General features: G+C 53.0%; 1 protein-coding gene across 1 annotated transcript in view; it reads left to right on the top strand.

Annotated features, from left to right (window-relative positions):
- The window catches only part of SCMH1 (Scm polycomb group protein homolog 1), a 76,619-nt gene that overhangs the window by 26,729 nt on the left and 22,205 nt on the right, over positions 1–27,685 (top strand). Inside the window, exons 5-8 of the mRNA XM_084274325.1 lie at positions 1,408–1,478; positions 2,215–2,449; positions 6,697–6,785; positions 7,564–7,807. Of these exons, the coding sequence (XP_084130451.1) occupies positions 1,408–1,478; positions 2,215–2,449; positions 6,697–6,785; positions 7,564–7,807 (639 nt within the window). The remainder of the gene's footprint in view (positions 1–1,407; positions 1,479–2,214; positions 2,450–6,696; positions 6,786–7,563; positions 7,808–27,685) is intronic.

The following is a 27,685-nucleotide window of genomic DNA, read 5'->3' as shown; positions in this document are numbered from 1 at the left end:
TGACTCTGTGATTTATTGTGCATTATCCACACAAAGGGTGTCACTGACATTCTGCAAACTATATCTTCAATTAAGCAAAATAATTCTGGTTCTGTGAGAGCCCTGTTGCAGTGGATCACTGAATTCCTTCATCCACCCCAGTGTGATACCATCAGAGGAAAAAAAGAGTATGCCAGGGGGTGGGAATATGTACTTCAGGAAGGGAGAGCTGCTCTCTATCTGCAAACAGACCTACAGCCAGCCAGTGTGGCAGTGAAACTACGTTTTTCATTTCATTTCCACTGTGTTTAACAGTGTGCTAGTCACCTGCACAGGAGGCACCAAGAAAGCAGCATCTCTGTGTTTGAAACTAGAAGATTTTCCAGCCCTTGAGGCTGCTCTGTGCACGAGGCAGAACCGGCGTAGCGTGTGCTGACCTTAATGCCAGGACGTTCAGAGGTGTGGGGTGCACTGCAGCAACAGCCCTGCCTCTCAGCCTAGCTTTTGTTTTGAAAATAGGCTGATTCAAAACTTGACATCAATAGGGGAAGCGGTAGCTGACTCTTTAATTGTGCTGCCACCGATGCTCTTGAAATGACTTGCACACAGCAGTCTCCTGGGAGCCGTTCAGATGAATACAAGTAACGTGGTGCTGGAAGGATCCTTTCCCAGCTGCTCAGTTTAAATGGCAGAAGTCATGGTTTGCTCAGATCACAAGAGCTTTTAATTCCTCATTTAATAACAGGTTTCCCTGGATGGCACGTTGCTTTTGCCCTTCCTGCTGTATGTGGGGAAGGGCCCGCTTCCCCCTGCAGCACCAGGCAGCATGGGGCTGTGGGGTTCAGCAAATCCCTGTGTGGAGGGTTCCTGCTTCCATCCTGCCCAAGCTATGGGCTCCAGGTCTGCTTCAGGGAATTAATTGCTGACCTAATGACTAATTACTGAGGATGGACTGAGACCTGCTTCGAGGTTCTGGCTCGAGTGGACTGGATCCCACTGTGGGGGACCCATGAAATCAGCACAGTGCAGTGGATTTCACTCACTTTTATCCCACAGTGACTGTTCTTAATCCCCAGACTTAGCAATGTGTTTAACAAATAATTCTTAAGGGGCAGTTGCCTGGAAGACTCTGTGGATTCCCATCTGTGCTGGGTGGTTTCTATTAAGTTGTAGGTTGTTATCCTCTCTCCTCACAGACCCTCCTCAGCAGCGCAGGGCAGGAAGATGCCGTAGGCAGCACCGTGCTTTGTTCTGCCTGTCAGCTGTGGTTGTAAATCTGTGGTCACAAACATCAGAGGAGCTTGATGAAAACATGTTGCCTGTGAGCACCTCCTCTGTGAGAAGTGAAGAACTGCTGGCATCAGCAGTCCAGCCCTCTCTTCTTCTGAGGTGTTTGCTCATCGGTTCCTATCTGAATCCTTTTCTCAGGTCACTTCACCTGGGAGAAATACCTGAAAGAGACATGTGCCATCCCAGCTCCTGCCCATTGCTTCAAGCAGGTAAGAGGGTGAATGAAAACAAGAAAGGCCAAGGGTGCTGGTCCATTGTTGACCCAGGAGTTCTGTGCCTGGATTAGACCCCTTTTTCTGGCAAGGAAGATGCTTAAGGATATTGGAGACTTAATAAAACTCTTTGCTGAAGCAAAGATTTAAAAAAAGATACATTCAGGCACTGTAAATGTTAGGGGATGTGCATGGATGGGGACACAAGAATGTTCTTTCTCTCTGCTGAATACAGGGCCTTAGATAAGATGTTCTTAGTGGGCTGTGATCCAGTTTTTGGTGGATCCCACCCAGCAAGGGGATTTTTGTTAGAACTCACCAGATCTTTGTGAATTGAATAGCACTGCCCCAGGCATTGGGTGCTTGAGCACAGAGGTGAGTTGAGGGGATGCAGGAGTGAATTGGCATGGCACCCCTGGGCCTGGACAGGGGCAGCAGCATGGTGGAGTATCTTTTTGGGTCTAGGATCGGATGGGTGATTCTCCTGAGGTGAGAGCTAAGAGAAGAGTGTAGGTCTCATTGTCTAGAAGATGCAGTACTGAAAGACATTGGTCTGGGTTTCAGATCTGCCAGGGCTCACAGGACTTCCTTAGCTGCTCTGTGGTGTCTGCTCCCATCCTGTGCTTGGAGGATGCTGTCAGCCTTTGGCAGAGTCAGTTTTTGATGCTCTTAGGGCTTAAGCTTTCTGACTGAGCTGGTGCATTGATTCCGATTCCTGTCCTTCTCTTTGCAGTCATACACTCCACCTGCAAACGAATTCAAGATCAGTATGAAACTAGAAGCCCAGGACCCCAGGAACACCACCTCCACCTGCATTGCCACCGTGGTGGGCCTGACAGGAGCACGCCTTCGCCTGCGCCTCGATGGCAGCGACAACAAGAACGACTTCTGGCGCCTGGTGGACTCTGCTGAGATCCAGCCCATAGGGAACTGTGAGAAGAATGGAGGGATGCTGCAGCCTCCACTAGGTGAGCTGAAGTTCTGCTGCCCAGCCAGTACCTGCCTTGTCTGTGGGGATTTACCCTAGGCATTTTGTGTTTCTGTTCTTGGGACAGAGACTGCGGACAGCCCCTGCCTACAGCGTGATGTAGACTTTTTAGCTTGGGCTGTGTCCCACCCCAGGTCTGTATTTCCACATGAACATCGTGGTGTGGATCAGGAGGTGCTTCAGAGTGTAGGTGTAAGAGGTCTGTGCTCCTAGGTGAGCTGCTTGCACTCTCTGCAGCTTGAGCTCGGGATTAGCATTCACTGACCATGCTCTTACACCTTCTGAAACTCCCCCTGGGGACCTCAAAGTAAAAGCACATTTTCCACACATTTGTTTGCAAGAATGCCAGAACCACTCTGATTCCAAGGGGACACACAAGCAATCAAAGGGGACCCTGAAGTCCTTGTGACCCAGGAGCATGGGCAGTAGGGTTGAAGGTAAAGTGACTGTGATGGCCTTTCCTGGATGATTGCCTGGATAAGCACAGAGTGAATCCAGGTTCTTTTTTTCTGGGAACCCCCACACAGTGGGCCAGGCAGTGCTGGCACACAGCTGTAGCAGTGGCTTGATCTCTGGCTGTTGCCCATCGCTCTAGGCAAGTGCTTGTCATCTCTGAGGTGTGCTTGACATGAAACGGCTGCCATCCATCAGTGCCTCCCCTGCACTCCCCCTCTGCTGCTGTCTGGGTGGAGGTGCTTTGCTGGGGATCTGTAAATCTTCCTGTAGAGAATAACCAAGAGAGCAATTAGGGCTGAGGCATCTGCTGTATCCCTGCTAATTCTGACACTGATTTCCAAAGCATTTACATTTTCATTCATGCTGTCTGAGGATATTTGTGCCCAGGTGTCTTTGGGGCAATAGCTGCTTAGCTGGAGACCATCTGAGGGGGAAACATCGTGTCTGAAAAGGTTCCCAGTGAATTAAGTCCTGTCTCATGTGAAGGGGCACTTGCAATCATAGAGTCACAGAATCACAGGGGTTGGAAGGGACCTCCAGAGCCCATGGGGTCCAACCCCCTGCCAGAGCAGGGTCCCTAGGACAGGGCACACAGGTCGGTGTCCAGATGGGGCTGGAATCTCTCCAGAGAAGGAGACTCCACACCCCCTGGGCAGCCTGTCCCAGGGCTCCCTCACCCTCACTGGGGAAAAGTTCTTCCCCGTGTTGGTGTGGAACTCCCTGTGCTCCAACTTGAGGCCATTGCCCCTTGTCCTGTCCCCACAGACACTGAAAAGGGGCTGCCCATTTCCCGCTTTGTCCCATACTTCAGATATTTATAAACATTAATAAGGTCCCCCCTTAGTCTTCTTTTCTCCAGGCTGAACAGCCCCAACTCACTCAGCCTTTCCTCACAGGGGAGATGCTCCAGGCCCTTCATCATCTCTGTCCCTCCTCTGGACTCTCTCCAGGAGATCCCTGTCTGTTTTATCCCAGGGAGCCCAGAACTGGACACAACACTGCAGGTGGGGCCTGACCAGGGCAGAGCAGAGGGGGAGGATCCCCTCCTGTGACCTGCTGCCCACACTCCTCCTGATGCCCCCCAGGATCCCATTGTCTCTCTCAGCCCCCAGGGCACACTGCTGGCTCATGGCCACCCTGTCACCCACCAGCACCCCCAGGTCCTTCTCCACTGAGCTCCTCTCCAGCAGGTCACCCCCAGCCTGTCCTGATTCCAGCAGTTATTCCTTCCCAGGTGCCAGACTCTCCACTTGCTGTTGTTGAACCCCATCTGGTTTCTCCCTGCCCAGCTCTGCATCCTGTCCAGGTCTCTCTGGATGGCAGCGCAGTGTCCTGCCTGTCAGCCACCCCTCCCAGCTCTGGATCATCAGGTACTTGCTGAGGGTGGATGCTGTTCCCTCATCAAGTCGTTGATGAAGATATTAAACAGGACTGGACTCAACACTGAGCCCTAATTTTGCTTGGCTACAGCTTTATGAATAACTTTGGCAGTCAGACACTCCTTCCAGTCTTCACTTAAGCACACACACATCTTTTTATTTATTGTTTTTCTGCACTGGCCAGAGGATGAGCTCATCTGCTGGTTCTTTCCTGATGAAGCAGCAAGATTAAGCTGCCTTTACATTCTGCCACTCATTATTTTTGAAGTGTTTCATAAATCTCTCCCTCAATTAGCTCATCCCCAAATAATATCTAACTGATCCATAGTGATACAAGAAACCTTCAGTAGGACACCTTGAGTTAGGAATACTTTTATCCAGGTTTTTCTTCCTGGAGCACCATTTGTGAGCTTAGGTGGGAGTACAGTCTGAGTTGCAGTGGGACACTTGGGACTGACCTTTCAGGAGAAGGAAGAAACATCAGCAGGTGCATGTTTTGGCACATGACACCCCACAAAGCCACGTGTGTGCAAATCTAATTATACCCTTTCCCTTCATAACTGCTACAGGCAAACCCTGCTGCAGCCATTAATGCTGCTGTCCACTGGCAGACATCTCTGAAACCCTGGTCCATGGTGCAGCTTCCAGCTCTGCTGCAGGTACCTGCTCTGGCTGGCAGGGATGGGCTCCTCCTGTGCCTCTCTGGGTTTTGCCAGCAGATGGCAATAAATGTAATCCAAGTTGTTGAGCATAACTCATTTCTAATGTGCCAGGGAAGAGCGTTCATACTCTGGAAGAAGTCTGCATGTCCAGCTCTGATGTCCCCTGTGGGGACAGGCTGAAAGAACTGGGGCTGTTCAGCCTGGAGAAAAGAAGCCTGAGAGGGGATCTGATCAATGGTTCTCAATATCTCAAGGGTGGGACACAGGGGGACATGGGCAGCCTCTTCTCAGTGTCTGTGGGGACAGGACAAGGGGTGATGGCCTCAAGTTGGAGCACAGGGAGTTCCACACCAACATGGGGAAGAACTTTTCCCCAGTGAGGGTGAGGGAGCCCCCGGACAGGCTGCCCAGGGGGTGTGGAGTCTCCTTCTCTGGAGAGATTCCAGCCCCATCTGGACACCAACCTGTGTGCCCTGTCCTAGGGACCCTGCTTTGGCAGGGGTTTGGACCCCATGGGCTCTGGAGATCCCTTCCAACCCCTACAGCTCTTGTGAGTCTGTGATCTGCATCACCTGCTTAACCTTGGGCCAGACAGGAGTGGTTCTCTTGCACCCAGCATACAGACAGGAAACAGGTACCCAGACAGGTAACAACCAGCAGGCTCTGCCCTTATCCTTTCTGCCTTAGAGCCCCAGGGCCCAAAACCACAGCAAAGATCTTTCGTGCTCCTTGGAGCATTTTCTGTTTGTGCAGATCTGCTGCTGCTCCCCTTCTTTACACAGACACAGGGTTATCTTTGCTCCCCTGAGAGCTCAGCTCTCCCATCTCCTGAGGTCTGTGGTGAGCTCATTCCATTTCTAGGCTGTTTCTAGGCTGCTTTGGCAGTTGCAGGGCTGGCAGGGAGGCCTGTACTGAGCTGGCTGTCTTCTGGCATTTCAACCCTGGTAACACTTTGCCCTTTTGACCATCATGGGATGCTCTCCCTCCAGGCCCCAGCTTGCCCTCCAGACACCACAGATGCACAAAGTGCAACGCTCTGTTCAGCTGAGAGCAGAAACTGCCTGTGTGGGAAGGGGCACATTTGGCAGAGATGGTGTTTAGGGAGCTCTGGAGATGGTTGGTTGTGCAGTCCTGCTCAGTACCATAAACTCAGAGCATGGGAAGTCTCTTTTCCCTTCCTGTAATCCCTTTCCTGTTATTTCTCCCCTTCTTCTCACAGATGGTGTTGAGCCAAAACCTGCCATCCTTTCCTGGAGTGGTTAAATCTCTTTCCTAGCCAAGTCACAGCCTCTTTATTTCTTCAGGTTAGCTTGCCTGCTGTTCACTCTATAAGGTGGAAGAGGCCACCCAGAAGCTGAGGTTCCCTTTTGAGGAAGAAGTTTCATAGTCTGAGCATGCCCTTGCTGATTCACGTCTCCCCTGTAGTAGGCTCACTGAAGCTGCCAGCACTAGCACTGCACAGAGTGCTCTGCCTGCATGCTCAGTGTACAGACTTTTGTTATGATCAGTGAATGTTGCAGTCAAACAGCCATTTCCAGATGTTTCTTTTCAACCACAGAATGTTTTGCACTCAGAGTATCTGGAAAAGGTCAAACCTGACTCTGCAGCACGAGGAGGAGGATAGTGTGGGATCACAGTGTGTGCCTTCCATAAGGCTTGCATCAGATGTGCTGCCAGATCCAGTGGCCTCTACAGCCTTTAAGTCTCCAGCTCTGGTTCTCTCTCTGCAGGCTTTAGGCTGAATGCCTCCTCTTGGCCCATGTTCCTCCTGAAGACTCTGAATGGAGCAGAGATGGCTCCTGTCCGGATTTTTCACAAGGTATTTTACTGTGTTGTTTGCAAAGACATCCTTCTGCTGTGTCCCCTCTACTGCAGAGCCCCAAAATCACAGCTGGGGTCTGGTGTGCCCTCTGCTGATCCCACAGGACATGAACATTGCCCAGCTCTGCCACTGGGTTGCCACTTTAGGACATACCCATATGCTCTGCTGCTGTGTCCTAGCAGTGCTGGGATGTAGCAGAGGTCTACTAAGAAAATGCCTTGGGCTTGAGAGATGTCTTGTCAAGGAGCCCCTAAGTCAGGAATGCAGTGTGTGGAACTCAGCAGCTCTCTCTGTAACTATTCAGTGTCCTAGAGCTTGGAAGGAGTGCAAATGCTGCTGTCAGGCAGCACTGCAAGTCTGATACCACAGTGTGTGTTCACACACCCACAGTATAGTCAGAGAGGTGGTGAAGAATCATTCTGAGACATGAGGAGAGAGTATCCTACTGAGGCTCTTCCCTTTGGAGCTTTATTTTCTGCTCATGTTGCAGGACAGGAGCTGTCCCAGGGTGCAGTGTGACCAGGGTGCTGTCTGGGTTTGGTCCAGCAGCCAGGTGAGGCAGAGCAGCCAGTAGTGGACTTCACTGTCCCTTGACAAAGGGCACATGGTTACATAGCTGGGCCAGCACAGGCTCACCATTTGGGGTTCAGATCCAGTCCTCTAGCTTCCTTCTTCATCAGCTCATGGAGGTGAGTTTGCTGATGAAGGGGGCACCCCAGGTTTGGGGAGTCACCGGCGTATCCTCTTTGAGCCCGTTTTCAACTTCTTCTTGTAGGAACCACCATCTCCATCCCAAAACTTCTTCAAGACAGGTATGAAGCTGGAGGCAGTGGACAGGAAGAACCCTCACTTCATCTGCCCGGCCACCATTGGGGAGGTGAGAGGTTCTGAGGTCCTGATAACATTTGATGGCTGGAGAGGTGCCTTCGATTACTGGTGCCGATATGATTCCCGGGACATCTTTCCCGTAGGCTGGTGCTCGCTGACTGGAGATAATCTGCAGCCCCCTGGAACAAAAGGTAAGGCCCATGTTGTTGCTTAGCTGTCTTCCTCCTCCACTCAGCTCTCAAAGAACAGCAAAGCAGGCAGAGGCTAGCAGCAAGGACACCTGGCTGCCCTGTCTGGCTTTCTTACGCTGCTGCATGCGTGGTAAAGGTACAGATGATCATACCTGTTAGCAGTGTGACTGCCTGGTGTCAGGCTGCTAAGGAACAGACATCTGTAAAGATGGACAGGCTGGTGGGTCTCTGGAGGGATGGTCGTGCTGTATAGCTGCTGAGGTCTGCTCCTCTTCAGGAATTTCCTTGGAATTTTGATCGTGTCCCTGGAACACACATTCCTGGGGGCTTTTTCCCAGGGGCTGGGTTATTTGTGGATATAAAGGACTAATGAGATTACAAATGCCTGTGAGTTCTCTTGCTTTGCCTTATGCTGGCATCTCTGCTGTGAACATGGGAAGAGCAGGTCTGGATCAGGTTGTACTTGCCTTGTTCCTACAACCATGGTTGTTGGTTAGGAATGGTACTGGGGAACTTGCTGCCTTGCAGAGGTCTGAGCTTTGGCTGTTGAGAGGTGCAGGTGTGTCTCTAGCTTGCTGGCATTGCAGTCATGTTTTGGACCAGGGAGCTGTCATCCCCTGGTGTTGGATGGCTGGCAAGTCCAGCCCATGCCTGTCAATGAAAGGAGAAGCAGAAGGACAATCTCTGTACTGGAGCTGAAGGATGAGTTAGGAAAGTCCTTTCTCTGATGAGACTGTTCCTCTTGAAAAGCTGGGGTCAGCCTGTGGTAACCCCTGAAGCTGGTGCTTTCCTGCCATCCCTTGCTGTGAGCCATTGCTGTGTCTGTGCTGCAGGGCTGGTGAGAGGCTGAGCATGGCCTGTGTGCCAGCCAAGCTGTGGGCTCCCCTGGGCTCGAGATGATTGCAGTTATGGTTGGGAACCCAAAGGCACTCCTGCTGTTTATTTGGATTTCTGTGTTGGGCCTGGCTGTTCTCAGCCCTCCCTCTCTTCTTACTGTTTGTGTCCTGGCTGCTGTCACCCTGCAGCCTCCTCAGAGTTGCTGGGGACCTCCTGGTCAGTGGCTGACCTCTCCAGCAGTGCCCTGAAGACAGGGTCTCTTGCCTAGAGTGAGCTCTTACCCAGGGTCTCCAAAGTGTTTCTTAGGTACTGCATGAGTGACTAAAAGACATGTTTGTGTTAATTGGGAGCTTTCCTGGTAGTAAACTGTGTCTGGAAGGAGAAGTGGGAACCCCCATCTGACCCGTGGCACCAGGTGCAGGCTGCTCTGCTCCTCTCCAGCCTCCCTGTGCCAGGGGCTGAAGCTGTGTGTGAGCATCCAGCAATAACACCCCATCATGGGGGTGACACCATGGTGACTTGGAGCTCTCTTGTGAAGTGTTTGCATCCTCCCTTGGCAGGCAGCAGTGACAGGCTCTCCCTCTCGCCTTGGCACCCCTGGCTTCAGCTCTGCAGCTCCCACTCATGTACAGAACTAGTGAACCCTGAATGTCACATCTCTTCTCTCCCAGGCAGTGGCAGCTCTTGCTCTCAGGCAGATCTCTGCTCTCCTTGATGGGATTTTCAAGCACTGGAGCCAAGAGCAGGGGTTGGCAGAGGCTGCATGAACCATACAAAAGTGCTGTAAAGTCAGGACCAGCCTTGTCCTTGTGGTATTTTACTTTCCTCTCTGTGGCTTCCCCCTCCCTGTTCTGCCCCAGACTTTCCAACCTTTCCTTTGTGGGATTAACCCAGAAGAAGGGAGTGTTGGGAACTTTCTTCATCTGTAATTAAGTTTCTCCCTTGTTCCCTTACTCCTCAGCCCTGCTTTGGAGGAGTGCTGAGCATGGTCCTCTCAGGACCCAAGAGTGCTGCTCTCAGCAGGGTTGGAGGTTCCTTCACTGCAGAGGGATTCCCCTTTCCTTCAGCTCCAGTAAAGCTTCCCAGTTTGCCAGCCTGGCACCCATGGGACCACACTCTGGAGCTGTGGAGGCTCTCTTTCCTGGTGAGAATTCCCCTTAAATTGGGGAGAGCCAAGGAGATAGAGAGGAGGTCAGTGCTATCCAGGGTCATACTGTGCTCTGCTCACGCACTGATGCCCTGAGCTGATGGTACCAGGGGGTGAGATGCCTGGGGGAGCCAGGAAGCCCCATGAAGAGTTAACTCCATTGAGATGGGTGGCTTCCTGGGGCTGAGCAAAGAGAGGCCTGGGACATGAGCTCATGTTCAAGGGAAGCAGAACTTCAAAGGGGCATGTTTATTTAACGCTGGTAACTTCATTCAGCTCTAATCTGTCCCTTCTGCTGCTTGCCAGCAGAGGTGGAGGAGTGCAGGGCTTCTCCCAGGCACATCCCCTCGGCTCCCACCAGTGTTTGCTTAGATAGGGCAGCTGGGCAGGGTGCTGGTGGAGCTGGGGCCCAGCCAGCCAGGCAGAGGGGAGCTTTCAGGAGGGCACATGTGTGTGAAGGGAGGAAGGGGAGGTCAGACAGCCAGGTTGGTAATTGCATCGCTGTCAGGATGTGCTGTCTGTGGGGTGGCCGGCTGGGAGAGCCCGCTGCAGCCGGAGGCCAGATGGCTGTGGGATCCCAGGCATCTCCTGAAGCTCCTCTCTTGATGCAGCACAGCTCAGAGCTGGGGGGGTCAAGTAAACACACACCATGGGGGAAATGTAGCTCTGGGGGTGCCTATGTATGTGGTGGGTCCTGTTCCTCTGCTTCGTGTCAGCCAGTGAGCTGGGGCTGCAGGTTGGCTCTGCTGGGCTTACAGAGCATGGTGAAACGTGGCACAGCTCATCCCATGCATCCTCAGCTTCTCCACACCAGCCTGGCAGCAGCTGGGGAAGGCAAGTCCCTGTGGCTGTCTAGCAGTTGGGGGTTCTGTGAGGGTGCAGTGTGCCACGGGGCACTCCCAGGGCTGTCTCTTGGGCAGGAATCCTCCCCATCACACTTCATGTTCAGCATCTGAGGTATTTTTCCATACCTCTTAATAGTGGAATTCCTATTAGCCCATGTGCTTGGTGGGAGCATTGAGCTTTGCTCATAGGGCAAACTGGTCATGATGGTTTGTGCAGTCCCTGGCACAGGAGGGCTCCTGACCTGAGGGTTCATTCCAGAGATTTAGAAATCAGCTTTTTTTTGAGCTGATTTTCTTGTTTCAGCTCTTTGCAGTGTCTGTTCTTGTCAAGCCAAGCAGTCATCCTAGAGGAATAGTGAGAAATACTAATCTATCACAGGGCATCTACATCAAGCAGCTGTGTGAAGGTGGCGTGGGGCATCAGACCCAAATTTACTGCAAAGGTTTGGGATTTCCTGTTGCACGGAGGGGGCAGAGTTTAAGAACTGGGGTGGCACAGAGGAGAAGGGTGTTTCTCTGTTGATAGGTGTTGTGCACAGGGTGGGTTTTGTCAGCATAAGGCCCTGCAGGTGTGTTGGGAAGGAGTTACCCACATCTGCCAGGCCTGCATGCTTCTCCTTCGAGTCATGTAGTGACTCAGCTGACACTGTGGTAGATACAGAGCAGGAGGGAGCTGGTTATTCTCAAGCTGAGAGCTTCAAGCTTTGGATTCAGTTGTGGTCCAGTGTACAAGTCTGTGCACTCCAGCATTAGGTAGAAATGTAAATTGGGAGGAAACAGAGATTGAAGGGGGAAAATATATAGGTCAGCTGTTGTGGGATAGTCCTGGTGGGCAGCTGAGACCCCCCCAGCTCCTCACTCCCCCTCCCAGCAGGACAGGACAGGGAATAGCAGGGGTAGAAAAGCCCAGGTGCTTGGCAGAGAAGACCAAGAAAATCTTACAATAGGTGGGGAGAAACCAGCATTTTGATCTCCCCAATTTCCAGCACCACAGATGTCAGTCATATTCCATCTTGCATGTGGGGTCAGGGACAAATGGCAGTAGACAGAGGCAGGGTCCAGTTTGGGGAGTGCTTGGCTCCAGCACCGTGAGAGAGGAGCCATGGAGGGACTTGTTCCTGCCTTGAAACAGGATGGTTGGAGAAAGAAAGGGAGATTCAGGGGGTGTTTGAAGAGAAAAACCTACAAGGGGACAACAAGAAGGGGAAAATGGGTTTAAACAGAGCTGTGTGCAAATAGGAACTGGAGGGTGCTGTCAGCACCCTGTCATCACTAGGCAGCAGGTCAGCACATCCAGCACCCACCAAGGGAGAAGAAGTGGGATAGTCCTGGTGGGCAGCTGAGACCCCCAGCTCCTCACTCCCCCTCCCAGCAGGACAGGACAGGGAATCACAGGGGTAGAAGGGACAGAACTGGGGGGGTGGGATGCAGCCAGACCCAGAGGTAAAGCAGAGGCTGCAGACAGGCAGCACAAGCCCAGGAATCCCTTCCCCAGGCCCCGGGCCAGGCGGCCTTGGGCTGTCCCAGCACCGCGGGGCCGTGGAGCGGGGCTGGGGAAGGGAAACGCCGCCCTCCCGGTGCCCCTCTGCCTCCTCCCTGCCCGGCTGCCGGTGCTGAGCAGGACGCTGGGCGGGTGGAACATCCCTCTGGGCACTTGGGCTGGGTGCTGCCGGCCGTGCCCCCTCCCAGCACCTTGTGCACCCCCAGCCCCTGGCTGGGAACCAGAGGAGACTCTGCCAGCCCAGCTCAGCAGCAGCTGAAGCCTGGGGGTGGTGTGGACAGTGTCTGGGTCACAGATCCAAAGCCCAGCACCTTGTGAGCTGTGATCACAGGGATTTAACTCCATTCCAGCCCAAAGCAGTCCAACACCTTTGAAAAACTTTCTGCATGGGTTTTACTTTCTCTAAACCTCCTGCTTCTTGGGAAGTCTGTGAGCAGCATGAGTTTTCCAGGCTCTTCACCAGAACAGAAACAATCCTGCTCTCAGGTCAGTGACACACGGAGCAGAGATTTGGAAAGGCACTTTGGAGAGTCCCTCTCCATTGTAAGCAGTACAGAACATCAACACTTGAGATCAACCTAAGAATGAGGATTGCTCCTTAGTGACTTTAAATCGTGTCCAGGGAGGAAGAGAGTGAGAGAGGGGAACAGACAAATGGGGGTGCTGCTACTAAGGATCAGGGCAAAACATTGAGGGGGAAATATGAGACTGTGATAAAAATCACTGAGAAGAAAGAAGGAAGAGATAAGAGGTTGGTTAATGATTGTGGCTTCCAGGGCCACCTGCCCTCAGCCAGGGCGGTGGGATGAAGGAGATCCTCCATCAACAGAGGCCCTGCAGAGGAGATCCAGCTGCTTCTGTGGGAGAATGGGGTTTCACAACCCATCACAGGCTAGAGGGAAGCTCGGTCCTTTGTAGTCGGTGAAGCACATGTTGCACGTGGATCCATGAGAAGGTACTTGGTTTTCTGAAGTGATTTGTGGGATGAAGAAGCTGTGGGTCCCAGGGGAAAGAGAACAAACCTGGGGTCTTCTGAGGTACCTCTGTGAGGCTCTGAGCTCTTCACCTGAGGAGGGGATGCACAGAGGAGTCTGTCCACACCAGGTAAAGGGTTGCAGCCTGGGAAGAACGGGCCGGGCAGGTGGCATCAGCAAGTCTGCTCCCTCATGTTGAGGACAGGGAAATACTTCAACCTTAGAAACAAGGATGCAGGGACACACACAGCCTGCAGCAACCTGCCCACAGTCACAAGTATCACCATCTAAGTCTGTAACTCAGAAGGTCCTGGTGCCATTCTTGTGTTTGGGCGATGCCTCTGGCTGATGCTGAGTTCCTCTGGAGTTCTCTGGTGGGTTCATCACACTCTTTTCCACCCTTCTGGATCCTCTGGACCAGCGAGAGGGATGATGCTGTGCTGGGTGTGGGAGAGGAGCGGCAGTGGAAGTGTTAAGGCCGGGTGGGCAGAGCAGAAAGCAGCCCCAGCACTGGAATTTGGAGGAGTGGAGTTGCTGCCCTGGCACCAGCCCAGCTGGCAGAGAGGCCCCTCACCCAGCCGAGCTGGCAGAGCTAACGCAGGGCACGTCCTCCCAACCGCTGTGCCAGGGCTGACGGGCACCTGCAGCGAGTGTGTGGGAGACACCAGTGCTCAGCACAGTCCCAGTGCAGGCACTGCCCAGGCTGGGGTCTGCCTTGCCTGGGGTCTGCCCTGGCTGGGGTCTGCCTTGGCCGGGGTCTGCCCTGGCTGGGGTCTGCCCTGGCTGGGGTCTGCCTTGGCTGGGGTCTGCTCTGGCTGGGGTCTGCCTTGCCCGGGGTCTGCCTTGGTCAGAATCTGCCTTGGCTGGGCTCTTCCTTGGTCAGGATCTGCCCTGGCTGGGCTCTGCCTTGGTCAGGATCTGCCCTGGCTGGGCTCTGCCTTGGTCAGGGTCTGCCCTGGCTGGGGTTTGCCTTGGTCAGGATCTGCCCTGGCTGGGGTCTGCCTTGGTCAGGATCTGCTTTGGCTGGGGTCTGCCCTGGCTGGGCTGTGCCTTGGTTGGGGTCTGCCTTGGTCAGGATCAGCCTTGGCTGGGCTCTTCCTTGGTCAGGATCTGCTTTGGTTGGGGTCTGCTTTGGTCAGGATCTGCCTTGGCCAGGGTCTGCCTTGGTCAGGATCTGCTTTGGTTGGGGTCTGCCTTGGTCAGGATCTGCCTTGGCCAGGGTCTGCCTTGGTCAGGATCTGCCTTGGCTGGGGTCTGCCTTGGCTGGGGTCTGCCTTGGCTGGGGTCTGCCCTGGCTGGGCTCTGCCTTGCTCAGGATCTGCCTTGGCCGGGGTCTGCCATGAGCTGTCAACACTCCTCTCCCCCTCCCAGGGCTGCCAGCAGAGCGTTGCCCTCTGCTTGCAGAGCAAGCAAAAGTCAATAGTTGTAGATAGTTTCCATGGGGACGTGTGGAAGTGGAGCTCACATCCACTCCTGGCCCAGCCATCTGTTGATGCATTACACAGCCCGCTGCTGCAGAAGGGGCCAGAGCGTGCCAGCACGCTGGGCTCTGCTTGCATGGGTGCTGCACTGGCCCTGGCAATGCCAGGGGGAACAGAGACACAAGGCACTGACCCTGAATAGAAACTTCATCAATTTCTTCATCTCTTGCCACGGTTGCTGCTGGGTGATTTGTTGGTTAACTGCTTGGTGTCTTCAGATGAAGATGATGATCAGATGCTAGATGTTCTGCCCATGGGCAAAGGTAATGTGTGTTCTATGCCTTTATTTTTGATGTCACTTGGTTTCTCTTCCTCCTACGAGGTGAGAACACAGCAGTGGGTGGAGGTGCTGCATCAGGAGTAGGTGTCAGGGTAACGTTGAGGTGAGCTCCTGTGCTTTACTGCTTGAAGGAGATGGAAAAGTATTAATTAATAGTCACTTCAGGGCTGAGCTGGGATTTGGAGCTTGTTCATCAAGCTGGGTGATGTTTGTGTGTGTCAGGGTGACTGGATTTGGAACCCCACAGGTAGGGCTTATGTACTGATGGCAGGAGAAGGCTACACAAAGGAGTTCAGCATTTTCTCTTTGTCCCCAAGTCTAAGGCACACGCAGCCACGGTACGCTGGGGCTGCTGCCTTTGACAGCAAGCTCCCAAGAAAAGCTCTTGAGCTGTTTGGAGCCCAGAGCCAAGGTGCTTGGCAGGAATCCTGGCTCAGCTCAGGGGTGTGTCCTGGAATAACCATTGGGTTTGGAGGTCTGGGAGTATGGACAGGAGCACTGCTCAGCAAGCAGCAGATCTGTGGCTCAATGGGGATGGTGAATCTGGCATGGCAAAGAGCAGCTCTTCCTGTGTGATCTCTTGGGGCTGACCTGGGAAAGGCAGCGCTTCCAGCATCCCCCAGCATGTCCTTAACACCAGTACCTCAGCCTTCCTTCCCTGCTTCCTGCTCAAACAGGGGTTCAGAGTCTTGGGGCGTTACTGAGTCTTTGCAGGGTGTTTCTACAGGAACATCACTGTTGGAACCTCCTTCTCTTTGGGTGAATAACACTGGGGCTGCTGCTCCATTTCTGCAACATCTCTCACCAGCAAAAATGCTTCTGCTGATGGGACACCAGGGGAATCAGCTTTGTCAAGGGGCAGACACTGGCAGGACCAGGGGGATGGAGTGAAGCTGAAGGAAGGGAGGGTTAGATGAGATATTAGGGGGAAGATCTTTCCAGAGAGAGTGGTGAGGGGCTGGAACAGGCTGCCCAGAGAGGGGGTGGGTGCCCCGTCCCTGGGGGTGTTCAAGACCAGGTTGGATGGGGCCCTGGGCAACCTTGTGTAGCTCCAGGCCTGGAGGTTGGTGTCCCTGCCTGTGGCAGGGGGTTGGAGCTCTGTGATCCTTGGGGTCCCTTCCAACCCAGACCACTCTGGGATTCTATGATTCTATGACATAGTGTGAGGCTGTGCATGAAGCCTGTGTAGGCTGAAGGTCTGAGTACTGTCAGGATGGAATCAGACAAGCTGAAGGAAGAGTGGTGTTCCAGGCCTTTTATTTATGGGGGTCTGAAAGTCTCAGACTTGGGATGTCCTCAGCAGGGCTGGGGTCTCTACCTAACCATCCTGTGGTGCCAGGTGTGGAACCAGAGTTAAGCAAGCCTGAAGTGTGCCCAGTGTAACAGTTTGTGTATCTTGAGGAGAGCCAGAGGGAGAGCACTGTTACCCATCTAGGTGAGGTGTTTAAACAGTACTAAGAAACTTCACCTCAAGGGTTTAGGGCTCCTAGATTCTGCTTGTCACCAGCACACATACATCAGCCTCTGGTGACCGGAGCTTGGTCCCTTGTGGGGATGTGGGCAGGTGCCAGAGGAACCAGAAGGACCAACCAGACTCTGCTCACAGGGGTCTCTCAGGGCTGTGCACAGTTCATGGGTGGGTGTGACTGGAGCAGCGAGTGCACCTATGGGAGAAATGGACCCATTTGGGTGGGATTGTTCTCAGTGACTCCCAGGGACTGAGAAAACTGCCTCATCTTCTGACCTACTGGGTAATTTCTTCAGTCTTTTGTTTCCTCCCTGCTTTTTGGAAAGGGGAAGTAAACCCTGTTGATCCCAGCTCTGCCCCAGCCTTGGCGAACCACCGTGTGCTCCCACACGTGCATCTTTCCTGGACCTGGAGCTTCATACTGAACACACAGCCCTTCTTGTTAGAAAGATCAGACCTTTTGGAGGTTGTCACAGTTCTCCTCTTGATCTTTGGTATTTTTATAACTTCTGAACAGCTTTTCAAAAGAACAAAAGGTGGAATAAACCGCACCCACCTGGCAGGCTCCTTGTTCTTTGTGCACTGCTGTGTTGGAGGTGTTCTGCTAATATTTAACCAGGAAGCCAAAGCTAAAAAAAGAGCTTCAGAGAAAATGGGATCAAGCAGGAACCCCAGGAACAGTCCTGAAGAGCCTGAATACAGCAGGAGTACAGAAACATTCTGATTCTCAACCTGGGGCTTTGGAAACCTACTGGTAATTCACTCCCAGGGGCAGGAGATGTGATCACTCAGTAGATTGGCTGTGGAGGCCTCTCATGCCACCTATTTTCACTGAATGGATGTCCTTGCTCTAGCAGGGTATCAATAGCAGCATAGCCCTGCTGTTGCAAGCTTCCTGAGGGCTGTAAATCTGTGAAGCCACCGGTGAGCTCTGTCCTGGCTGGGATGTGCTGCCCAGGCTGAGGGATCGCCCAGTCTGCAGGTTGGTGGCTTCCTAAGTCCACAGGGATTTTCCTGAGGACTATGGGTACATGTTCTGCTGCTGACCTCTACTGAAGTCCAAGCTTGGAAGACTTGCAGTGTGATGGTTTTCCTGAGGTGTGGAAATGAGTTTATGTTGTTTGGTGACTGTCAGGACTAAAGGTGCTCGTTCTGCTCATGTACCATCTACTGAACAGCCCCAGAGGGCACAGCTGGACTCTCCCTGTTGCTGCTGCAGTACTTGCCATGTGTCCATTGGCTCTGGCATGCAGGAGATGATCTCAGCATGGCTTTGGGGTAATCATAGAATCAGAGAAGGGTTTTGAGTTGGAAGGGACCTCAAAGATCATGTAGTTCCAAACCCCTGCCACGAGCAGGGACACCCTCCACTAGATCAGGTTGCCCTGATCAAATAAGCTTGGGGGGTCACACACTGTGACAATAGATTTATTTTTGCAGTGGACTGGAGAAGGTGAGACTGATATGGAGGGCACAGCAAGCAAGAAACCAGGTTGTGTTGCAGCCAGTTTCTTTGGAATAAGAGGTAGTGGGATGGGGATGAGAGGGAAACTGATGAGTTGTTGTCCAGCCTGGTAGCTGGGCTAGGAGGAGAAACTGTGCTCCAGCTGGGCTGGGGAACTGGGAGTCTCCATGCTCCTGGCTGCACCCACAAAGGAGCATTAGTTGTCTGTAGGGTCAGGACAAGGGGCAATGGCTGCAAGTTGGAGCACAGGGAGTTCCACACCAACATGGGGAAGAACTTTTCCCCAGTGAGGGTGAGGGAGCCCTGGGACAGGCTGCCCAGGGGGTGTGGAGTCTCCTTCCCTGGAGATAGTCCAGCCCCATCTGGACACCAACCTGTGTGCCCTGTCCTAGGGACCCTGCTTTGGCAGGGGGTTGGACCCCAGGGGCTTTGGAGGTCCCTTCCAACCCCTACAGCTCTGTGAGTCTGTGATTCTGTGACTGTGATCTCACTGGCTTTGCAGAACTGAACCCAGAGTTAAGCTGTCTGAGCCCTGGAGAAATACAAACCACTGCTGGCCCAGCATGCAGGCCAAGGCCACCAGCCTCCTCAAGATGGGCTGCAGGGGTTGCTGGACTCACCCAAGCGAGTCTTGAAGGCTGGTGATGATACTCTGCAAGGAATAAATCACAGCACTGTGGCAGAACGGGCTGTAATTGAGCTGGGGGCTTCTTGCACAGTCCAGATCTGCATGCTAAATCCCTTGAACCAGTCCCATCCAAAACTGTGTTCCTCTGGGCTGTGAATGCCTGTGCCAGGTCTGTTCCCAGCACGGGCTTTCTGCTTCTTTGCTCTGCCTTCTGGGAGCTGGAAAAGGGGATGGCAGGGAAAAGAGAGGCTGAAGAAGCAGGAGTCTGCTGCTCTTCCAAGCTCCAGCCATGTATTTGGCAGTGTGAGCTGTTCATGGCTGGTTATGCAGATGTTCCAGAGCAAACATGCTGAGAGATGAGTGGCTTATGAGCTGCTGTTTGGGGAGAAGCCTGCTTGGCTGCTGCAGTGGAGCCAGGGGGGAGGCTCTTTCCCCTTACCCAAATGCCAGCCTTTGGGGTATTTTATAAACCAGACATGTCAGCCAGTTTACCCAGTTCATTTATAATGCTGGCCAGTGGATGCAAAGCAGTTCCCTTCTGTCCTGTGGGGGGGGAGGAACGAAGAGCTGGGGTTTGCTCTAAGTAAATCTGTGTGCTCAGCACTAAACTGGAAGTGACTTTTGCTGAGAACAATGAATTGGGCATCCTTGGTCTTCACAGCACCACCAGTCTCTGCTCATGGGCACGTCACTTACTCTGGTTATTTTGCCATCAGTGGAACAGGGACTGTGCTGACCCCAGGGTGTTGTGATCAGTGTGTCTGTTGGGTGGCACATCCCTGACACTTGGTGTGCCAGTCCCAAAGCACTTCCCTCCTCTGCACATGTGTGTTTATAATCTAAAAAGCATCAGTAATTGCTAAGTGACCCTGAAACGATGCTGTGAATGGGTTGAGAACATTAAAGGAGAGTTGACACTGTGTGCTGAGCAGAAAGCCAGAGCAGAGTGAAGGAGCTCTGACAAACAGCCCCATCACAGGGTTTCCTTAAGGAGATGGGTGAGTGCAGACTTGTGGAGACACTCAGCATGCAGCAGGGCAAGGCAGAGTTCAGCCCTGGCTGAAGATACCCCTGCACAGGGTGAAACTCTGCAGAAATGAGCACCCAGGGGTTGGCCTGGGGCTTTTGGCTTGATCTTTAACCAGTGTCATGCAGGTTTCTGTTCAGTTGGTTTCTACTGTGACATCCAACATCCTGATCTCTCATATTTCCCAAGTGGCACCTTTTGCCCTGGCTCTTTCTGGGCACTGCTGTGCTTTGAGCTGGTGATGTTCTTGCACAGTGAGTGTTACATCCAGGTTCTCTCCTGAAGGAGCACCAGGCAGCTCAGATCTCATCCTTTTGCATCTGCAGGAAGGAGTGAGTGGCTCTACTCTCATGGCTTTATATTCATCAACGTGACAACCACCGTCTGTCTTCTTGCCCTGAAACTCAGTCTTCCAGCTTCCCAGGGGAGCTTCTCACAGGCCACCACCATCCTCCTTACCCTGGGAAGTGCAAACCATTAAAAAACTTTCTCACTTTGTTTATCCCCTCAACAGATCACTCAGGAACACGTTGAGCAATGCAGATCCTGCTGTGGATCTCTCCACACAGACCTCTTTCCTCTGTGAGAATGACTGTTTGCCCCACCCCTTCTAACCCCTCATTTATCCTTATACAAACCTCTCCTCTTATTCCATGGCTCTTCAGGATTTTATAAAAGCCTTTGGTGAGGATCTCAGAGACTTTGTGGAAGGGCAGGTAGGCTGTGCCACATCTGTCCACAGGTTTGTTGACCCATCCAGGTTTGTGAGGCCAGGTTTCTGTGCACTTGGGCTGGAGGAATCCCAGACATAGATACAGACAGGGAGAGGAGCTCCTGGAGAGCAGCCCTGCTGAGAAGGACCTGGGTATCATGATGGATGAGAAACTTCCCCTGAGCAGCAGTGGCTCTTGCAGCTGGGAAGGGTGATGGGATCCTGGGCTCCATCAGCAGAGGGGTGGGAGCAGGGACAGGGAGGGGATTGTCCCTCTCTGCTCTGCCCTCCTGAGGCCCCAGCTGGAGTCCTGTGTCCAGAGCTGGGGCCCCAGGACAAGAAAGATGTGGGACTGGTGGAGAGGGGTCAGAGGAGCCACAGGGATGCTCAGAGGGCTGGAGCAGCTCCCCAATGGAGAGAGGCTGAGGGAGCTGGGCTGGGTCAGCCTGGAGAAGAGAAGGCTGTGGGGGGACCTCATTGCAGCCTCCCAGTCCCTGAAGGGAGCAGAGGAACAGTAGGGGAATCAGCTTGTTAAAGGGCAGAGACTAGCAGGACAAGGGGGATGGAGTGAAGCTGAAGGAGGGAAGGGTGAGATGAGATATTAGGGGGAAGTTCTTTGCAGAGAGAGTGGTGAGGGCCTGGAACAGGCTGCCCAGAGAGGGGGTGGGTGCCCCATCCCTGGGGGTGTTCAAGGCCAGGTTGGATGGGGCCCAGGGCAACCTTGTGTAGCTCCAGGCCTGGAGGTTGGTGTCCCTGCCTGTGGCAGGGGGTTGGAGCTCTGTGACCCTTGGGGTCCCGTCCAAAACAGCCCAGTCTGGCATTCTGTGATTCTGTTACAGAAGCGGTACCGACACAGCCCGAGTAGGTCAGATTCCTCCTGGGCAGTGTTACTGGTAACATCTTGGGTTTGTTGCAGAAAATGTTTTAGCCACGTGGACTTTGTGCCCTGGTAACATCAGCTGCTTGGATTTAGTGAGTGGCTGGGTGAATGGGGCAGCTGGCGATGCACAGAAGGGCGGCTCTGCTGAGAGAGACATCTTGGAGTTGGGAGTTCTGCGCTTGGATTCTTATGAGCAGATCCTGCCAGTCCAGAAGAGGAATTTTCTCACCTTCAGCTCCAGCAGTGGTGACTGCAATCTTCTTGTTCTTTTCATCTATCCCTGTGTGCAATATTGTTCTCAGCCTGGAACTTCGGGCGAGTTGCTAAACCTCTGGCTGCCAGCATGTCACATCACTGGGATGTGTTGTGCTGGAGGGCAAATCCCCTGAGGAGCAGCTGAGGGAGCTGGGGGTGTTGAGCCTGGAGAAGAGGAGGCTGAGGGGAGACCTTCTCCCCACCTTCCCTGCCCTGCCAGGAGGGTGCAGAGAGGTGGGTGATGGTCTCTTCAGCCAGGGGACAGGAGATGGGACAAGGGGCAATGGGCTCAAGCTGTGCCAGGGCAGGGGCAGAGCAGGGGGGAGGGGAAAGTTCTTCCCTGGCAGAGTTGTGGGGCTGTGGCACAGGCTGCCCAGGGAGGGGCTGAGTCACCCCCCTGGGTGTGTTTAATAGAGGGGAGATGAGGTGCTCAGGGATATGGTTTGGCTTAGGATGGGAATGGTTGGATTTAATGATCTTAAATGTCTTTTCCAACCTTGGAAATCTGTGATTCTGTGATGTGTTGTGCTGGGATGTGCTGTGAGGTGTAGGGAGTGCCTGGGAAGGTGTGTAAGGCCCCTGGCTGCAGTGCCCTTGCACAGTGCAGAGGGTAGTTACCCACAAGGCTTCGGGCACACAGGAATGCTGCCTGGAGAGGTGTAAAGTCAGGCTTGTGCAAACCCACATACCAGCCACTGGCATCACTCTGACTCTGGAGACGTGTAGAACCGGCACAGCTTGTACCAGGGGGATGTGCAGTAGCATCAGCTCATCTAAGCACATGCAGACAGTTAAAATAAGAGAATGGTTGCTCCAGGCCATACAGATTTCTCAACCTTTAGGAAACGGGGCACTCATGATGGATGTTCAGAGCCTTTCTCAGGCTCAACAGATATGTAAGACATTGCTTGAGTCTGAAGCTCTTCTTCACATGCCTGTGGATGTCCTGTCCAAAAATGGACACTGAAATGCAACCTGATCATCAGACAAGCAGGACAGAGGCAGCTTGAGGGACCCTGTCTTTGTATTTTGCATGTGCTGCCATGTAACCACTGCCCAGTTAGGGCTGGGAGGGGACCGGTGAGTAAGTCACCTCTTGGCTTCCAGGTAAGGGAGCAGCAACTGTCAGCAGTTGAAAGCTGAAACTAAACAAAGCTTGTGTAAAAAGAACATGTGTTTATGTGTTTTGGGGAGTGAACTGATCATGAGAACATCTCAAACAGACTGAAACAGGCTGTGCTTGGATCCTCTTGCTGGGTTATGGTATTAGATACATCCTCTGATCTCTCAGGCTCAGCTCAAGCAGATGTCATAGGCTGGAGAGCAGGAATCCCTGCAGGAAATGAGGAAATAATGAATTATCAGAATAATTGTAGCCTGGCTTTGAAATTCCAGGATTTGGAGGATTGTTCCTAATCATTGTCATTGCAGGGGGCCCGTGTCTCCCACCCAGCTCTGACCTTTTCTCCTGCATTATGCCTGCCCTGCCTACTGAGAGCTCGGGCTGTAGCAAACACTGAGCCTGCCCTGAGCCCATATTTAGGTCCCAGTGTGCTCGTGGTGGCCAGTGATGATTGTCTCTGCTTTGGGAAGAATCACAGAGGTTTGAAGCTTTCACATCTTATTCTTGGACAAGCTCTGAGCTCTGGTTCCTGTCCAGCTCCAGCCTTGAAATATGTCTAGGCTTGAACTGCTGCATCCAGGGAAGGGTTCAGCAAGATTGGGCTGGAGCATCTCCCCTGCGAGGACAGGCTGAAAGAACTGGGGCTGTTCAGCCTGGAGAAAAGAAGCCTGAGAGGGGATCTGATCAATGGTTATAAATGTCTCAGTGTGGGACACAGGGGGAAATGGGCAGCCTCTTCTCAGTGTCTGTGGGGACAGGACAAGGGGCAATGGCTGCAAGTTGGAGCACAGGAAGTTCCACAGCAACATGGGGAAGAACTTTTCCCCAGTGAGGGTGAGGGAGCCCTGGGACAGGCTGTCCAGGGGGTGTGGAGTCTCCTTCTCTGGAGAGATTCCAGCCCCATCTGGACACTGACCTGTGTGCCCTGTCCTAGGGACCCTGCTTGGGCAGGGGGTTGGACCCCATGGGCTCTGGAGGTCCCTTCCAGCCCCTATGATCCCGTGACTCTGTGGTTTCTGTTCTCTGGCCAATTTATTTGTCTGAAATGTGTCTCTCTACCCCAGCTCTTTTGGTCCTGCAGTGCTGAAGATGGGACAAGGGGCAGCTGCAGTGCCCAAGAGCCACTGTGCAGGTGGCCCACAGAGCACTCTTCAGAGGTGCTTTAAAACGGGTATGAATGGGATTCCCAGAAACCACCCCTCAGTTTCGGGACACTGGGGTGGTCATCACTGGTACCTCCAGAAGCGACACAGCAGCGTGCAGTAGCCCTCAGAGTGTGAAGCAGAGATTTCAGGGGTTGTGCTCCCACAGCCCTTGGTAACCACCAGCTATTAAACAGCTGGTGAGTCGGAGGGAGAAGTAGGAAATGATTCTCCATCCTCAACTTGTCCATTCCATGTTTTCCTAAGTGTTGGCTTTGTTATTCTCACTCAAGGACATAATTTTGTCTTCTTCAAGCTGTGACAAGCCCGAGGTAAGCTGATGAGTGACAAATGCTGCTTTCTAGTATTGGCTAAGCCTCAACAGCAACTTTAGAGAGTCTTCTGTAAGCAATAGTTGGGGTCACAGTGTGGTGGGCAGCTGGTGCTGCTGCTGTGTGTCAACTGGGAAGGGACATTGTGGCACTGGGAAATGGAGCCTAAAGTTTTGGATTCTTTGCCAAGTGTTTTTGTTTCTACAGGAAACTCATGACTCTTGTTGACACTAATGCAGTCAGGGGTGTCTGTCTTTTCCTTGGCTCAGAGTTCAGCTGTGTTTGATCCCACATGTTTTGGGTGATGCAACCAATGCCGCCCAGCCCGTGTGTCTGCCCATGTGCTGACCCAGATAGATACCTGTATGACCCAAAACAAGACAGTTAAGCCTGCAGAAAACTTCTGTTGATTAGTTTTGTCTTTCATTAACGAGCTGAAATGATTAGCCATGAGCTCAGATCACAGAATAATTCCAGGCAGAAGGGATCTCTGGAGGTTGCATGATCCAGCTCTTTGCCTGAAGCATGGCCAGCTTGGGGCTGTGTCAGGTTGCTCAGATCCTGTCTGAGCACCAGATCTGTGGGGCAGAGACACCCCTTTTCTCAGCAACACCAAACTCTTGATTTTCTAAGTGGGCCTTGCATGATTTCCCTGAAAATTTGGCTCCTTTTGGCAGCTCAATGGGAGATAAAGACAGTGGCACGGAGAAGGAGGAGGTGGGCATGTCCCTGGCTGATGCTCATGGTTGGGCTGGCACTGCCACCAGCTGAGTAAGATGGGGTAGATGGAAGCTTCTGGCAGTTGAGGGCTCTGTGGGCACTGTTTGCAGCATGATAAGCTGGGCACAGCAGTTACCACTGCTGGAGCTGGGTGAGGTGCTGAGCCCTCTGCACCACTCCTTCCCGCAGCAATCCTGTGCTTCTTGCCCACATCCTTGTAACACCAGGGGCTGAGAGCCAGCAGGAAAGTAACAGACATCTGTCAAAACCTGTAGGTTCCTCTAGGAAGCAGACAGTCCCTGGAAGCTGTTAGAAATGCCCTGGTGACAGGAGGCAGCGTGGGCAGAGGTAGGTCCGTGTTTGGGTGGCCGATGCCACACGGGTGCGGCTGGTGGGACCTGGTTGATGTCTCCTCCTCACACAGCCCAACACATCTGGGACAGGCAAGAGAAATGAATGAGCACAGGGGGGTGTTTTCCTTGGATTCTGGTTCAAGTCAAGCAAAAAGCCAGGCAGGGCTGCTGGAGGGTGTTGGGTGGTGGGTGGGTGACAGGACTTCCTAACGTTCAGCTGCCCCGGGGCAGAAATGTTTCTGGGTTGTATCAGCCTGGGTGAAGCAGCCACGGGGAAGAAACATTAGTGCATATTCAGCAGTGGACTCAGCACTGTGTTCTGCAGTACTGTGAGGCACAAAGCAGCAATCTAGGTCATTCCCTGTGGATTTATGTGCTGGCTGCACATGCAGATGTGACTGAACCTGGTTTGTTGAGCTGCAGCGGCTCTCCCATCCCTGCAGCGCTGTGGGATGTGGTGCCAGAGGCTCCAGTGGAAACCTCTCTGGCCTGGCTGAATGAAATGAGGTTTCCTGTATGTGGGCTGCCCACCCCTGGGGATGAGCTTTTACTGCCCTCAGCACAATGCAGTGATTTGTTAGAGGGCTGGAGCAGCTCCCCTACGAAGAGAGGCTGAGGGAGCTGGGCTGGGTCAGCCTGGAGAAGAGAAGGCTGTGGGGGGACCTCATTGCAGCCTTCCAGTACCTGAAGGGAGCAGAGAAACAGGAGGGGAATCAGCTTGTTAAAGGGTGGATAGTGGCAGGACAAGGGGGATGGAGTGAAGCTGAAGGAGGGAAGGGTTAGATGAGATACTAGGGGGAAGTTCTTTCCAGAGAGAGTGGTGAGGGGCTGGAAGGGGCTGCCCAGAGAGGGGGTGGGTGCCCCATCCCTGGGGGTGTTCAAGGCCAGGTTGACTGGGGCCCTGGGCAACCTTGTGTAGCTCCAGGCCTGGAGGTTGGTGGCCCTGCATGTGGCAGGGGGGTTGGAACTGTGTGATCCATGAGGTCCCTTCCAACCCAGACCAGTCTGGGATTCTGTGATTCGTTAAGCCTTGCAATTCAATGTTACCTGTAACATCTTCACAGCTGCAGTGGACAATAGGTATTTCTGGTATTTATTGTACCAAAAGATGAAACTGGTTTGTATTATACAGTTACCCAGTGAAAGCAAACACACCAGGAGTTCATCTCTTCCCTGGCACTGGGATTTCTCTGGGAGCCAAGGGTGCAGTGCAGCACCTCTGCCCACTGCAGCCCAGCTTACCACACGCACCCTTTCAGTGGGGTTTTCACTGCTAACACTGAGATCCTGTGTTTGCTCCTCAGCTTGGCTGTAGAATCCTTGATTTCTCTTCCATGTTAGAGAAACCTCCTTGCAGAGCAGCTTGGCTTAGGCACAGACTGTTGGTGCACTATGAAATGAGATGCCCCCATGTTTTGCACATCCCTTTGATGTTTAGGAGTTTCTGTGAAGTTTAGAGCGTTTTACCTGGGTTTATCCTTGTTCTGTCAACTTGTGGGATTCCAGTAAATCCTTTAATAGAAATATTTCTCTGCTGAGATCAGCTGTGCACATGTGAGGCTGGAAACACACTGATTCAGTGATCAGTGCCTGTCCTCTTGCCACTCCTCTCTGCAAGCACAGCTCCATGCCAGATGTCACCTGTAGAAGTGACACTCACCATCCTGGAAAAGCATCAGCTGTAAGAAGCAGTTGTGTTATTATATTCCTTTTCTTGCCAGGGAAGTAGTGGTGCTGTTAACACTGACATCTATAAAGAGAAGTCAAACTCTGTTTTTACATGATTCTCTGTATCTACCTGACACAAAACAGGACATTACTTGGAAGTTCGATCCCCAAATGACTGTGCACTTCTGTCCTGCATCTGATACAGATCCCTAATGCACAGAAGCCAGGAAATAAAATTAAAAATAAGAAAAGGAAATTGAGGACACCAGAAACCTGCCCTGCCCACAGGAGAAGCAGAACGGGGCTGACCCCTGGATGTGCCATGCACAGTGTTACTTGCAGCCGTGCAGAGTGAGGTATGGGTGGGTGCAAACCACCTCAAGATGACTGCTGGATCTTCTGTGCTTCACTTGTTATGCAGATTGCTTGTAGGAACGTGCAGGAGCTCAGTGTGGTAGGGCAGGGAGAGCAGAGTTGTGCATCTCACAGCAGCAAATGGACAGATGTGGCAGTGGCAGCAGGAGGAACGCTGCTGGTGTTCCTCACCTTCCCTTGCTGACCTCTGCATCCTAAAGGTGGGACGCTGAGCTGGCAGCTGGGGTCAGCTGTCCACCCTCATGCCCCCTGCACCACTGTCTGGGGCACTGCCAGTGAGACAGAAATGCCCATGTGGCTGCAGGCAGGGAGTCCTGACAGCATCTTGGACCCAGAGGAGTGCGGGGCCAGCACATCCACCTGCTGAAGCCATCTGCTCCTGCCAGGAGATAACACCCATCCTGGTTTCCAGGAATGACCCATTCGCTCAGGTTTCCTCAGAGCTGGCAGCCAGGTTCATGCCCAGGCTCCCTGTGGAGAGCTCAGGGTACCCTGTGTGGTGTCTGGAGTCAGACCAGAAGAGCAAAGCAGGATCCTTCATCTCCAGTGGCTCCCTCACACAAGCCCATAATAAGCTGCCACTGCTGGGACCGTTGGCAGATCTCCCCACACCAGCCACGCTGTGCATTGGGCTGCACTTTGGCTTGCAGTGAAGTAGTTAACAG

This window comes from Gallinula chloropus, assembly GCF_964237585.1.
Source record: "Gallinula chloropus genome assembly, chromosome: 22".
In the NCBI taxonomy this organism is placed as follows: Eukaryota; Metazoa; Chordata; class Aves; order Gruiformes; family Rallidae; genus Gallinula; species Gallinula chloropus.
This window is presented reverse-complemented; position numbering and strand designations above follow the sequence as displayed.